This window comes from Seriola aureovittata, chromosome 7 (genome assembly GCF_021018895.1).
Source record: "Seriola aureovittata isolate HTS-2021-v1 ecotype China chromosome 7, ASM2101889v1, whole genome shotgun sequence".
Lineage (NCBI taxonomy): Eukaryota > Metazoa > Chordata > Actinopteri > Carangiformes > Carangidae > Seriola > Seriola aureovittata.
In genome coordinates this window covers 10,639,962-10,655,167 of record NC_079370.1, presented here as the reverse complement: position 1 = coordinate 10,655,167, position 15,206 = coordinate 10,639,962, and the positions used below count along the sequence as shown (strand labels likewise).

The window sequence follows — 15,206 nt, the reverse complement described above, 5'->3', positions numbered from 1 at the left end:
TCAGGGGGAAAAAAAAAAGATCTCCCACCATCTCCTCCTTTAATTTTCTATCTTTCAGATCTATAGATTTGACCTCTCACTCGCTCTTTTAAACACTCTCCATCTTCCTCCATCTCCTCTCCTCAAGCTCCTCTTCCTTCTTCCAGCCACAATGACGCCTCATATATTAGTTCAGCTTTTATGGATTCGTCTTCCTTTCCCGGCCTGTAAAAACAGCAGAGATATATCCCCTGCTCTCCTCCGTTGCTCTTCTCTTCCGTCATACACTTTCAGTTTTTTCCATCCCTTCTCTTCCCTGCTGTATTCTTATTTTCTTAATTTGCAGTCCCGCTCAGCTAAGCTCAAGTTGTGCCAAAGCAATTACGGCAGAACAGGATGAGAATGTGTCATTAATTCTGCGTGTTAATTGAATCTCTTCCATTTTCACAAATACGGAATGAATAAGGGGCCAATGTTTCCCAGAGTTTTCAAGATGTTTGTACGGAGGTCGAGCTAATTCAGATGTGTAGATAGTTTTCTAATTGATTACACCCTCTCCCCTCCTTCATCTGCCCTCTTTCTTTTCTCTTATCTGCACTCGCACACTCATCTCCTTCCTCTAGGTGCACAGTAACAACCGCCACACCCAGGGCGTCCGAGTCTTCAGCAAGGTAGAGTGCCTTTTTAAGCCTGGCATCCTCCAGCCCTGGTCCTCTCCCGCCCTCACCCTGCCCGTCCCCCTTGACGATCTGAAGGACCCCTCCTCACGACCCATCTCCCTCCCACTGGGTGGCCGACCGGCACAGATCCTCCGCTGCAAATTCTACTTTGCTGACCGTTGGCTGCTCATCAGCGAGATATCCTTCCTCTCTGGTAGGAAGCTGAATTGAAGTAATTGAAGTTGAAGTTGATTGAAGTTTTTCTTTTGTCGAAGCTTTGCACTTATATATCCTTGCAACTATGTCTGGCACCGCCTCGGAGGTCCAGTGGAAATGAGACTTTTCCCAAACAATAACTAAATATCGACGGCAGCAACAGAAAAAGAGAGATACCTGAGAGATTGTTGTACTAAAGGTGTAAGACCAATCAGCATTCTTTAAATACTTGAAGTAAAAGTTAAGTCAGGTGAAGTGAACCCTCATCTGATGAGCTACATTTTATTTCCAGACGGTATCAGTATTTTTGGCACTCAAGCATCTCGTGTAGTCGCTGGCGGCGATTCAACAGAATCGTAATGCTGTGTTTTATTGAACTTTTTTTGGGAAAAGATCAAAGCAAATTTTTACCCAAATAAGTTGAAAGGTGTAAATAAATAGGCCAACCAGAAACATAGACATTGTGTCAGTATTTCTTTCTATTCTCCTAATTTATTTTAAAGTTTATCAAAGTCAGAATCAGAAAGGGTTTACTGGAAAAAAGCCCGTTACTCCTCTGTCTGCTGTCTTGTCTTCACTATCTTCCTGTTTACAGGCTGAAACACACCACTGCAGGCAAACAGAGATGGGGATTCGATATCTCCTGTGAAGATAGGATTTATGCCTATCTGATTGGAAGTCAGAGAGAGGACTCCTCTGTTGCTCTCCAGCGGAGATTGCTGTGACTAATTAAACTGTCCTCTGTACTCAAAAACACTGTCAGTGGTTGCGTGATAAGAATCAGCAAAGTGCTCAGTAATCCCACTGTTCTCAGGTAGCTGAAATGACTTGACCCAACCGTGGTCTGGTGGCTGGACACGGTCCAGACTAGTGATAAATGTTGCACCAGTTCACCGGTCCGGTTCATGGTCTGTACTCCACCAACAATGACTAAATCATGCGAGTGTGCGGCCTCATATTGGCCAGAGCTGACTCACATTTAGTCATTAATCAAACATAAATTTTGGATGTTTTTAATATGGGTGCAGGTTCATTAAATGTTGTGTATCACAGGCTCTGCTCAGGGACACCACAGCATCACATGAGCAGAGCCACACCGCCAAACTGAAATACTTGTTGCTGCAATAAATGGCTACGGCTTTATATAAGTATAGAAGTTTAAAACAATACAGCAATGGTTAGCTGGCCACTTAACTTTGGTTAGCCAGCTAACTCAATCATTCACATTAGTTAACAAGGAACGGATCTGTTCCCAGTCAAAAACAACATGATCAAGTCTCTAGAAATGAAATGAATGAAATCCCTTTGTCTGGAGACACAACCAGCTGTGACTACAACCACTGTTTCCCAACAGCTGAGGACCACTAGACAGTGTGTTGTGCCATATGAAAGCCCCCTAAACATATACAACATGATTCATTTTCACTGTCTCTGTGATTCTTTCTCTTTCCTCCTTATCCAGAGCCGTTTGAGGAGGATGTCAAAGAGCCTGATTCATTTCCTCCTAATCCTCCCGAGATTCCTTCCATCAGTTCGTCTGCTCCTCCTGTAAATCACACCTCCTCCTCTCCCACATCGAGCCACAGCTCCTCCAACGCCACTGCCGACCCTTCAGGTGAGCTCCTGCTCCTCCCCTCTTCCTCTCCACCCCCACATCTTCTAGCTTTACCATCCATCCGACCATTCTCTCCACTGTCCGACTTTCATCACCCACCTCGCTGCTTCATCAACCCCTCCGTACTGCTCTCTCCTGCCTCTCTAATTCCCCAGATTTCTTTCTCATCTCCTCTTGTCTCTGTGCCCGTCTCCTTCTCTGCAGTTGTGATGAGTGTGAGCATGTCGGCAGTGTTTCCGAGCCATGCATCTAATGCAGAGCCAAAGGCCGGCTGTGCCAAAGGAGGCCCATGTCTGACTAGCTTCTCTCTTTATCATGAGCGCTGAAATCCTTTGGCTGCGAGCCAACATTCGCTGAAACTAAGTCAATGCCGGATGCTTATCTTTCAGATTTCATTATACTTAAAGGGCAGGAGAGATGTGGCTTAAAATTAAAGGTCAAATAATTGAACTTATATTTCTTAAGTTTTTTTTCATTATCTTGGTCTGACTTTTAAAAAGTCGGTTTAGAATTTTCATAGTAATGGATGAGAAGTCAAATAAGCCCGAATCCTGCTCTCCACCATTTCCTCTCCTCATCACTTCCGTCTTCACCGCCTCTCTTCTCACACATTCCTCCTTTGTCCATCCCTCGCTCCTCCAGAACCCCCCACCACCACCAACTTCATGACGGACACCACTGGTAACTGGACGCTGTCAGGTGAGAGTGAGCAAAACAAATGGACAGATAGGATGAGCTGAGGGAGGGGAGCTCGCTCCATCCAGTCTGACCCTCCTTCAGCTTCTAAAACTGTCCAACTGCTCAGTAGAGAGTATGAAGTATAATGGAGGAGGGATTACAGGGGCAGGCTTCGGCACTGGGTTCTGTCCCCTGGGCTTGGAGATATACAGCTGTAGGAACAACACTAACACAGCTATAGTACATTATATTTATGTACAATAACAACTTGGCTTCCTGTGGTCTCACAAACAGCATGTTTTCTTTTCAGGGAACTGGCTCTGTTCTACACAGCTAAACATTAACAGGCTTTTTTTTTATCAAAGCTGGAAATGTTTTTTTGTGGCGTGTATGCTGCTTTGTCCTTGTTATTGGCTGTGGTTGAATGGCTTTGTTTGGGTTTATTTATTACCTACACGCATGGTGTTGAACTGACAGAGAGAGAGAGAAAGGGGATGGGTTGTCTTCTGTTGGAACAATGTGGTATGGAAATCTTTCTCTGGCAAAGGAATGTTTGAGTGTGTGCTTGCAGGTGTGTATTCATGTATGTGTTGTGTGCATACATGGACATAAAAGCCCCATGTGTAGCATGTGTGCCTGATTTTTGGTCTTTTTAACCGAACCATTTTTTTCCCACCACTTACCACTAAAAGTGGTTTGAAGAGTTGAGGAAAGTATTTCATCCCGCATTTAAATAACATTTCACGTGTCACTTGACCTTCAGGGGAGAAAAAATAACCGGATGATTCTGACGAATAGTTGACTACAAAGCTGTTGAGAAGAAAAGCAATGTTCATATTCTGTTCTCATGCAGCAGGCTCTGAGAATCCCTTTGGTATGAGCGCACAGACTGGATGCATACTCGCACAGACAATCCCCATCAGATCTTTAGTAAGCCTGATGAAACTATGCTGATGTGTTTGACCCCAGTGACTGCACTGAAAGAGCTAATGCTCAGACTGAACAGTGCATTAGCCCAATCCAAGGTCTTGTCATACCCACAGATAGAGACAGCATTGCACATTGCTCTACACACATTACACAGGACTGATAATTACCTGCAGGTTTAAGGTAATCAAGCACATTGACGTGTAAACGCCTGACTTTTCCTGTATTCCTGTATTTTTCTCCTCTAGGGCCTGAATTTGACGCTGTGACTCCCAGAGCGGGCCTTCCTGTAGCCAAGGATGACAGCAGTAATACGGCTATTCTGATTGGCTGCCTGGTGGGCATCATCCTTCTGCTGCTGGCTGTGATAGCTGTCATTCTGTGGAGACAGTACTGGAAAAAGATACTGGGCAAGGTGAGATGACATGCGGTTGGTAATTCGGCTGTAACTGTTCTTTAACTGCAGGTTTCTCATGTCCATGTTTAGGGGTCTTGACTTCACCCACATATTTTCTTATTTACCCCAAGTGGTATCTAGCCATGCTGTCATGGTTTTACTAGCCAAACGTTTGGAGCCTCTGCAGGTATCTCGGAGAGTTCTGTTACCACCCTAGTACAATGGAGATTATTCAAATATTGTTTGTGTTGATCAAAGCTTTGAAAATATACAATTGAAAAAGACAACATCACCCTACTTTTCCAGACTCCATGATCCCAGTTACTCCATAGATCCTGCTGCTAAAAGCCTCAGTTTCATTAACTACCTTCTAAAGAATAAAGAGTCCTTAGTGAGAAATTAGTTTTTTTGTGTGATTAGGCTGAGCTGCCACTTTTATCTGAGTTTAAATGACTGATAGCAAGCTGAGATCACAACTGCCAGTCTTTTGGCAGAGTGCCACTGTAACTCCATCTGGATGTGTTGCGGGAATCTTTTCACATTTACTTCCAATTGTTCAAAGATTAGAGGCAGTTTCCACAGTTTGATCGCCACCCGCTTTAGGGATTTAAATGGTGCATTTATATTACCTGTGTTCAAGCGAATCCTCTGCCATTCCAGGCCCAGGGAAGCCTGTCGAGTGATGAGCTGCGGGTCCACCTGTCAGTCCCTTCCGACAATGTGGTCATCAACAACACACACAGCTACTCGAGCCGCTACCAGCGCATCCACACCTTCCCCGACGACCGTGACCATGACAGAGAGGGAGAAGGAGAGTACCAGGAACCCAGCGCTCTGCTCCGGCCGAGGGATCACAGAGACAGCACGGGTAAGTTATAAACACACTCATATGACAGCACAGTTATGGTTTGCATTTATAGATTTGTTTGACAACTATAGGGTCTGATGTTCTTGTTGTAGCTTAGTAGTGTGACAGAGAACATGCTGAGATACAGTAAAACATACCACATGCTAAATACATGGTAACAGATATTGATCAACAGTCAACCGCACACAATCGGTATGGAGTCAGTGGAAACCATGAGACAATGCAAACTGCTCATGTGTTCAGAATTTTAATTTCTACAAACATGTATGTGGTTTGTACAGATTGCCTCATTTGCGTGCCTGTGTTCATGCTTTTGCAACCTCTGCTGATCATATCAGTACGCAAACTCATTTGAGAAGGGGAAACAGAACAAAAAAATGCTGCATGCATATGAGGAAAACACTGGTATTACAGTGTATTTCACCACACCAAACAAAAGTAAATCAAACCAAACACCCCGCGAGGAAGAGTGCTTCCAAGATGCACAGAGCAGAGGGGGCACAGAAGAGCTATTGTTCTGAGTAAAGGGAAGAAAAATAAAAGAGGGAAGAGAAAAAGAAGAGTAAAGAAAGAAAAGACATTCCTTCACTTGCATTGCACCACAGGAGGTCTGCATGCCGTCTTTACTTGCGCGCCTGTGTGAGTTTGAAATAACATGAGTAACAGAAACATTATTTCATCCACTGGTTCTTGTTATGTTTGGTTGTGGCCTGTGTTACGTTACCTCTGCCTGCTCTTGCACTGCTCTCCTTTTCTGTTCTCCATGTGTCAATGCAACCCCACCTCCTCCTTATATAATAATGGATATGCTAACAATGTCACGCTAATGGTTGTTATTGTGTTTTGTGTTGTGTGTGTGTGTTTTGTGTCACGTGCCACTTTGTATTGTGTATGATCCATATCATGGTACCCGCGTGTACCCCACCTCGTGCTGTGTGTTTGTGTGTGTGTGTGTGTGTGTGCCCTCCCAGCCTTGCTGTTAAACAACCCAGCATATCACCTGTTCCTGTCAGATCACAGAAAAGGCTCAAGACCCCTAGTCGTCCCCAGCACCACTCAGGCTCAGGAAAAGAGCCTCAATGTGCCCCAGGGTAAGACACCTTGGACTAGGCCAACACAGTCCGGAGGGGCCCCTACCTCACTACCTATGTACTTTTAACTCTCCGGGGCTGGGGCATTAGAAGTGCTCTTACAGTCAACTCTAGAGAGAAATGCGTCCCATTTTGCATGTGTCTGACATTCATCATTCATCCTGTTACTCACATAATTATTCACCCTCATTCACTCACCACTCAGAATGACTCATGCTTTGTTTTCAAGGGATAGTTTGGTATTTGGGGAATTGTACAAATTTTCAAACATACGCAGAGTCTGAAAAACTCATAGATGACTTTGTTTAACCGTGTTTGTGTCGAGGCTCTGCTGATGACAGTGCGTGTCTGTCGGCCCACCGATGTGTGGTCGACTGAAATATCTCAACACCTGTTGGATGGCTGGATTGTACAGACATTTGTGAGCACTGCCAGCAGGTCAAATCTTTCATTTATTCAGTGAAATAGTTCAGCATCTACTTAATTGATTGCGGCGAAATTTGGTACAGACATTCATGTTTCTCAGAGCATGAATCCTAATGATTTTGGTGATCTCCTGACTTTTGCACTAGCACGGCCATCAGGTCAAAATTCAAATGTGTTGAATACTTTGCTTGATGACCAAATACCTGCAGAGCCAACGACATTCTCATCTTCCCCAGATGTTAGCATGTTGGCATGTTAACACACTAAACCAAGGTGGTGAACGTGGGGAAATGTTGCACTCGCTAAACAAAAGCATGTAAACATTGTCGTGAGGATGTTAGCATGCTGATGTTAGTGTTTAGCTCAGTGCAGGCTAACAGGCGCCGCTTGCATGACTGTAGACTCAAAGTTTTGTTATCACTAACAAGGTGAACTTAGCTTAGCTCAAGATGCAATATTTTAATGAAAACAGCATAAATCATAGGTTACATTAAAATACAGAATTCCAATTCATGGGCTGTGGTCGTGTGCGCATTGAAGTGGACTGAAAAGATTCCTATCACCTCCATTCTCATTTTAACAAAGGTGGCCTATAACTAGCTTAGTATTCAAACACCATACTCCCACCACTCCAGCTCTTTGACTTATGTGTGTTGTCAGAACCTCATGGGAGGTGTTCGTGTTGAATATTAAGTTGTAATACCTTTTTGTTAAATTAAAACTGGTGTTTAAATTTCATCAAAAATTACAGCGGCAGTATCTGATTTAGTTTTAAAATAAATAGAATAGACGGAGACGTTGTCCCAGAAGATTTAATTCTAGAGGCTGTAGCCATCACCACAAAAAGTGTATTATTATTTATCACTGATTTTGAGAGGAGCTGCTGCTTGATGTCACAGACATGAAATTAATCTAAACTAAGCTAAGACCACTGTTGAATAACTGTACCGTCAGACCGTGCATTAAAAGCGTTCAGGAATGAGTCTGACTCTTGTATCAGCGAACTGGTAAAAAGGCAGATCATTTTACTGTACCACAGACAAATTCAGTGTATGAATAGTCATCAAGCCAAGGTCTTTTAACATCTCCCACCATTACACTGAAAACTAAATGATTCAATGTACGAGGTCAGAGTGACTCAATCTGCAGATAAATCTCTTTCAGTTTTAAAAGTTGAATTTTTCAGACTATTGCTCTGTTGTCAGTCTCTGTAGCTCAGACACTTTTTATCATCCTGGTTTTTTTTTGCAGTTGGTTTATTTTGTTAAAGCTTTTTTTTTTAAATTTAAGTTAGTTATGTAAAATAAAATTGCCCCAGTCCAAACTATCCCTTTTAACTTGTCTGAATTTGTAATATCATCAGATTCTCACAGACCATCTTAAAGCAAAACAAAGCTGTTTTTTAATCTCACAGTTTCTCTTCTCTTAAAGTAATCTCTTCATTTCATCCACCCTGTCTGTCTCTTACTCCTCCCTCCAGCCTGTGGTTTGGATATGGACATGGAGAAGGGTTTCCCACCAACACAGGAGGAGCCTCCTCCCTACCCCGGCTCCCCTCCTTACCCATCCCTTTCTCCCCCTGTATCTCCCCCGCTACCTCCCAGCGTCCCCCACTATGCTGAAGCAGACATTGTGAGCCTGCAGGGTGTCAGCGGTAACAACACCTACGCTGTGCCCGCCTTGGCCTCTTCAAGCCCCGGGGCCGATGCCGCCCCCCTGCCAGAGCTGCCGCGCCAGTGTCTCATTTTCAAGGAGAAACTGGGAGAGGGACAGTTTGGGGAGGTGAGACTTGATCTGAAAAAATGAGTAGGTGGGTGGAAGGGTGATTGGGCTTTAACAATGTCTTTTTTTTTTGTTGTCGTTGCTGTTGAAAGGTGCACCTGTGTGAAATCGAGAACCCTCAGGATCTTCCCAACTTGGAGTTCCCCTTCAATGTGAGAAAAGGTCGCCCTCTTCTGGTAGCAGTGAAGATACTACGACCAGACGCTTCCAAGAATGCCAGGTCTGTAACATCACACACAGCTGAGCCTGCTCTCTTTTCTTTCTGCTCCTACTGCTTATCTCCTCTCTTTCTCATGTGTTCACTGAACTGCGGCTTTCCCACTGATCATAGTATTTTTGAGGGACAGTTTTAGGTGATGGACAGAAAAATCAACTAATCACTTTGGGCTCTGTGAAGTTGGGACTGGCATTTTTTTCACTATTTTCATAGACCAGACAATAAATCCAAAACATAATCAGCAGCTTCCTCGATAATGAAATGATGTCATCACGTAATATCGGGGAATTCTTACTAATACTGTAGGTGATTCTGTAGGAAAGTACCAGAATATAAATTGCAGCATTCTTCTGCTGAATACTTCAAGCTGTGATTTTGAGGTTGTATGTGACCTTTAGAGGGCAGCAAGTAGACTCCAAAAAAAACACAGCAATGAGCCTTCACATACTATACGGCTACTGTGTTATTAATCAGTTACCTGATACAGCTTATCCATAACATATCCAGCCGAAGCAGAGCAGAATTGTTTTTTCACCTTTTAAATACAATCCAATATTTTCTCATACTTAACTCCTGGTTTGATCCCTCAGAACTTTAGAAAAATATTTGGGTCTTTGAGGTTTTCTAGATGTTTGACTCCCTGCACCGGCTGCTTGTTTACTTTGGCCGTCCACATATTATGCACTTGGCAGGTAAAAATCTACGCGTGTTAGTTTATGTGCTAGGAGTGGCTCCTCCGCAGGTTTTATATGGAAGGGTAGTTAAAACTGCAGCAGCCAGCAAGACGAATCAGTGAGGTGGAAGGCCGTGGAGAGCTGCAGACTGGGGTGTTGATTCTTAGCTGAACCGGGTATCCTCTCACTTCACTCAGTGGTAACAGCGAGAAAGTGTTGCTTCATTATGCTTTTGTATTCAAGTGATTTATTTCTACCTTAGGCTGAAGAAGGAACCCAGATTCTGTGTCGTTCGCACTTTATTCCTGATTTGCTTTATCGCCTCCAAATTCAGAGCTTCTTTTATATCCCTCCATTTACCCAATGTATCTCACTTTTCCCTTGCGCCTTGGTAGGAATGACTTCCTGAAAGAGGTGAAGATCCTGTCTCGCTTGAAGGACCCGAACATCATCCGGCTGCTGGGAGTGTGTGTGAGCAGCGACCCCCTCTGTATGGTCACTGAGTACATGGAATGTGGAGACTTGAACCAGTATCTGTCCCACCGAGTGCTTCTGGATAAGACGGGGCCTTCGCACAACACCCCGACCATCAGGTAACACATAAGCGTGCACACACACACACTCGCTCGTATACACAGATATAAATGCACACACAGTCATAGTTTTGATTTATTTATTGTCCCCTCTATCTGTCATCAGTTACCCGGCCCTCATCTCCATGGCCAGCCAGATTGCGTCAGGAATGAAGTTCCTCTCCTCCCTCAACTTTGTGCACCGGGATCTGGCCACACGTAACTGTCTGGTCGGAGGCGAGAAGGGTGAGAGCGGGGAGGAGCGGGGCGGCGAGCGTCACATCAAGATAGCCGACTTTGGCATGAGCAGGAATCTGTACGCAGGAGACTACTACAGGATACAGGGCAGAGCTGTGCTGCCAATACGCTGGATGGCCTGGGAGTGTATACTCATGGTGAGAGGACAGGAATGTGTGTGTTTGTGCATCTGATGGTGTGTGACCTTTGATGTTTGGTTTGATAAATTATTGATCAGCACTCAACTTATATTGATAATGACTATTTTTTCATTTTTGTTTTTTATTTAAAACAAAAAATCTAGGAATTTATGCTTAAGCACTAAAGAAACAAGGGAAATTTTGATTTAAAAAAAAAAAAATCAAATTTCATTATAAAAAATACCAACTAGTCTGTAGTTCTGAGTGAAGTTATAAAAGCTTAGCTTCTTGTGTTTTTGTATAGTAAAGAGTCTCTGCAGAATCAGCAGCTCACCTCAGTTTCTTCCTAATGTTTGACTCCTTTTAAATTACTGAAAGATTTTATGAGTTAAACATGCAACAACAGGAACTCTAAACTGTCTTAATAGTAACTGTTAATATGAGGAAGTGATATGTTGATGATAGTTTTGATACTGATGGAGAGCATGACGTTGAAGTTGAGTGTGGTTGTGTGTTCTCAGGGTAAGTTCACTACGGCCAGCGACGTGTGGGCATTCGGCGTCACCCTGTGGGAGATGCTGAGCGTTTGTCAGGAGCAGCCGTACTCCAACCTCACGGATGAACAAGTCATCGACAACGCTGGGGAGTTCTTCAGAGACCAGGGCAGACAGGTACGTCACACAGAAACACGCACACACACCACAGGTTCAGGGATACACCAGTATTTACTCATATTTTAGCTCTAAGGAAGTTGAGTTTTGTCATTCATACATAGTGTGCTCTAGATGAATATTCATCCGATATTCTGTGTGTCAAAATTCACTGAAGCTCAACTTGTGAATGGACAGTAAGCAGTGCCTTACATGATGTGGATGCTCTGCTCTCTACATCACTGATTTGTTGAGGATGTGAACTGGTCTTCCTCAGTATCAGTTCCTTACTTTCTAGAAAGGTTCTCACACTGGGCTTTTGTTGTTTCACTATATGATAGATGCAACTGAAAGCTGCATCCAAAGTTCAGAGTGGCTGCTCTATTCAGCTGTTGGAGTGATTACGAGTTAGAAGTGACATATTTATCCTCACAAATAGATATTTACTTTTGTTTGTTATTCGTAATAATTAAATATGATAAAATAAGTTTTTGTTCAGCTTTCTTATATTTACATCCAGTATTTGGTCTTGGTGGCTATCAGGGCATAAAAAGATGCAAGAATATGATGTATTTCCATACATCTCTCTCCCTCTCTCTCCCCTCCAGGTGTATCTGAGCAGGCCAGCTGTGTGTCCTCAGGGTCTCTATGAGCTCATGCTGAGCTGCTGGAACAGAGACTGCAAGCTCCGCCCATCCTTCGCCTACATCCACTCCTTCCTCACTGAGGACGCCATGAACATGGTTTAAAGAGTGAATCAGAGAAACTTAAGAAGAATGGCAACGCTGAAGAGGGGAAATGGCTCGTGCTTTTATGCATCCTTGCTACAGTGGGAAGGTGTCTGAATCAGTGTGGTGGAGGTGTCGCACAGCAGAGGCAGATAAGAGGTTAAAGTGGGTTGCTCGCTTTTATATTTTGTACTTGGGTGGGTGGATGGGGCTGAGACACCGCTGGTTCGGTTTATTTCCACTTCAGACCCCAACCCCAAAGGCAAAACTAACCCCAGCTTTAGATAGGTAACAGTCCGGGCTACATTTCAGTGGTTGGTGGTGGGTGCAGTCTGCATAGGAACTTTCTCTCGGGTTTAGGTGACTGGTGATTAAGTGCTGTAGAGTTCAAAATACAGGAAGCTGCAGAGGCTAAACAGCAGAAAATACTCCATGCTATGGCCATAGCAAGCTAGGAAATGATCAGTTATTAAGTTTCATGACTTTTCTTTACTCAACATCTCAAACGCTTAATGCAGGGTAACTGGTGAAGGCGCACATGCACTGTGAACACAAAGTTCTCTGAACACAGCACCTGTTGTTCAGAGATGAAACTGCACACACAGGGACTGTCATAGTATTTATAGTATGTATAGCCAACTCTACACATTTAAATCAGTTTAATTCAGTAAGACAAACATGTCTAAGAAAAGATCTTAATACTTAGACACGGCTGATGGCTAACTTGGCTGTGTAGAACCTGGATGATAGGAGAACTTACCGTGTACCATGTACTTACCTTGACCCTTAATCAATCCTCTATCTCAGCCCCAAAACCTTATATAATGACCCACATCCACAGCTGTAACTCTTAAGTTACTGTGGACTAATGTGAAATGATGTGGACCAGACAACAGCAACCCCCTTTCTGCAGTGTGATCATGTCAAGTTTGCCCTCAACCACCGACACCCCATTGTAGTCAAAAAGTGAAAGTATTTGAACCCCATCTTTAAGCCACAGAAAAAGAAAAAATGTATCCCTGGTGCCAAATAGACTACTCAAACCTGAGGGAAAAGGCACAGAAGAAGTGAGTCTGCTGCTGCCAATGAGATGTGACCCAGAAACTGGAACGGTTTTCCAAGCAGAGAGACAATGCTGCCAGCAGGGGCAGTGGACGGGACATCTTCAGATGTGCCTGCTCAGATGTTTTGGAGATTTTTTTGTATCTGGCTTTGACCCAGACACAAAGGATAGATGTAAAATTCCACAACCAGCTGCACTTTAAATCCTACGTGCATATCCCCCCCAACCACGATGAAACTTTTCTCTGTGAGGGGCCTGATATGATATGATTCCTGTTGACGTGGATTCTGACGCATTTTACCTGCAGTGATTTTAAGATATTTGCCAGGGGAGATCAAAATGCATCACAGATGCATTTTAAAAGGACATCCTCTCCAACAAGGTATTGCCAAACCATTCGATGTAAAATATTATTTAAAAAATGGAATGGCACCATCAGTTCATCTCATTTTAAATGTACGAAAACCTTTTGTTCTGAAACTTTCAGTGTGTTGAGATGTGTTAACTCATCACATAATCTGTCTACGCTCATCCAAATGCATTACTGTATTTTAAAAACACAGTTATAGCATTGTTCAAACAGGGAACGCTGGGAGTACTGATTTTAGTGTGAAAGTCAACATCAACCTCTGCATTGTCCCATGTTTAGTACATTAAGCTGACCACAGTAGAATCAATGCATCTACCTTACTGATTGTATAGCACTGTAAATCAGTCCAGAGATGATCAAGATTATCAAGTACTACATGTTTACTGATTGTGAATGGTCGTGCCATTTGAGTCATTTTTGATACACTGTAGTTCAACTAAACCCATATTTTTATATATACTGTATGTACTTAGACACTCCTTGATGTCTGATTTCACCCTTTTGTGTCTTTGAAGTTGAACATTATAGTATGTACATATTTTAAGGACAGAATTGTAATTTCCTTTACTAATATATATAGAGAATTCTTACATTTGGGTCTTCTGTATCTCTGTAGAACGCTTGCTACCTTGATGCCATTGTAATTCATTGTGTTGTCTATTTTTGTAGATGTTTTCATAAAGTTAACCTTTTCAAATAAATCAAGATGTGCTCTAGGGCTGCAACTAACCATTATTTTCATTTTTGATTAATCTGCCAACTGTTTTATAGATTCATTGTTTAGTCAATAAAACATTAGGTGGTCTTAATGACATCAGTCACCTCAATAAAGTAATTGGATGGTGAAACTCGAATTACCGCCTTGCGGTTGTATGCCTCCACCAACCGTTCAAGTTGCAGTTTACATCCATGTCTGACCAGACTCTCTATATGTCTTTATTAAACTCGAAGATCATTAAGGGTAAAGCCTCATTTACAATGATGTCAACTAGATAAAAAAGGAACATCAAGTCAATTAAAACAGGTACAAACAGAAGTTAAAAGGTCAGAGATTAAAAATCTAAAATGACCAAGAGGCAACGAACAAATTCATTTTTAAAGTGCTTTGTTGTGAGTTCCAGGTGGATGGTGCAAAAAAGCCAAAAGCTCAGTGTGAACTCGAGGGACATGGAGTGTGAGCCAGTCATTAGTCCTGACATCATGTGGTCCAGTCGACAAAAGCAACATGGAAGTAAGATATGACAGCAGTTTTTCAAGAAGGGTTTTGTAAGTAAATAAATAAATAAATATGCAATTCACACCTCAGGGAAAGAGCTGACCATCCAACCTTTTCATACAAGATACAATGATGAGTATTATAGGCATCACCAACAATGAACCTAAGAGCAGAGTGGTAGACAGCATCAAAGGGTTTTAGAGTTCCAGCTGAACCATGTCTGTAAAAGATGTCCCCATAATATAAAACTGATTTTTTTTTTTAAAAAGTTGCCTATGTAAGAGTTTTTCTACAGTATAATGGAAAGCAGGATTTATTCCTGTGGAAAAAGCCAACCTCAATTTTCTCACACGATATGATTTTTGAAGGATAACTTTTCATCAATCCAGATCCCAAGGTATTTGTAAAGTATAACTCTTTCAGTACTGGTGCCACTTTTAGTGGCGATGATGAAATTATCAAGATCAATATTTCTGGCTCTGGACAAAAGGATAAATTGAAGTTTGTCTGCATTTAAAACTAATTTATGGTTATTGAGAGCAACCTCTAAATCAGTAAAAGAGCTGGAGAGTTTCCATAGCAGACTTCAGTATTCACAATGCAATACAAAATAGTATCATCAGCATAAAGATGGATATTACAACCAGTTGCAGAAGAAACAATATAATTTATGTAAAGAAAACAATGCGTAAACCGTCATG

At 42.5% G+C, this 15,206-nt stretch overlaps 1 protein-coding gene across 5 annotated transcripts in view; it reads left to right on the top strand.

The window, feature by feature from the left end:
- The window catches only part of ddr1 (discoidin domain receptor tyrosine kinase 1), a 39,544-nt gene extending 25,526 nt beyond the window's left edge, over positions 1 to 14,018 (top strand). For 2 of the 5 annotated variants that reach the window (XM_056380191.1, XM_056380188.1), the window contains exons 9-20: positions 603 to 852; positions 2,317 to 2,469; positions 3,112 to 3,168; positions 4,323 to 4,489; positions 5,132 to 5,339; positions 6,311 to 6,430; positions 8,337 to 8,638; positions 8,731 to 8,858; positions 9,925 to 10,122; positions 10,229 to 10,496; positions 11,000 to 11,149; positions 11,737 to 14,018. In XM_056380191.1, coding sequence (XP_056236166.1) covers positions 603 to 852; positions 2,317 to 2,469; positions 3,112 to 3,168; positions 4,323 to 4,489; positions 5,132 to 5,339; positions 6,311 to 6,430; positions 8,337 to 8,638; positions 8,731 to 8,858; positions 9,925 to 10,122; positions 10,229 to 10,496; positions 11,000 to 11,149; positions 11,737 to 11,877 — 2,142 coding nt within the window. In that variant the 3' untranslated portion in view covers positions 11,878 to 14,018. The remainder of the gene's footprint in view (positions 1 to 602; positions 853 to 2,316; positions 2,470 to 3,111; positions 3,169 to 4,322; positions 4,490 to 5,131; positions 5,340 to 6,310; positions 6,431 to 8,336; positions 8,639 to 8,730; positions 8,859 to 9,924; positions 10,123 to 10,228; positions 10,497 to 10,999; positions 11,150 to 11,736) is intronic. The other 3 variants (XM_056380189.1, XM_056380192.1, XM_056380190.1) reach the window with 3 other exon arrangements.
- The last annotated feature ends 1,188 nt before the right edge of the window (positions 14,019 to 15,206 follow it).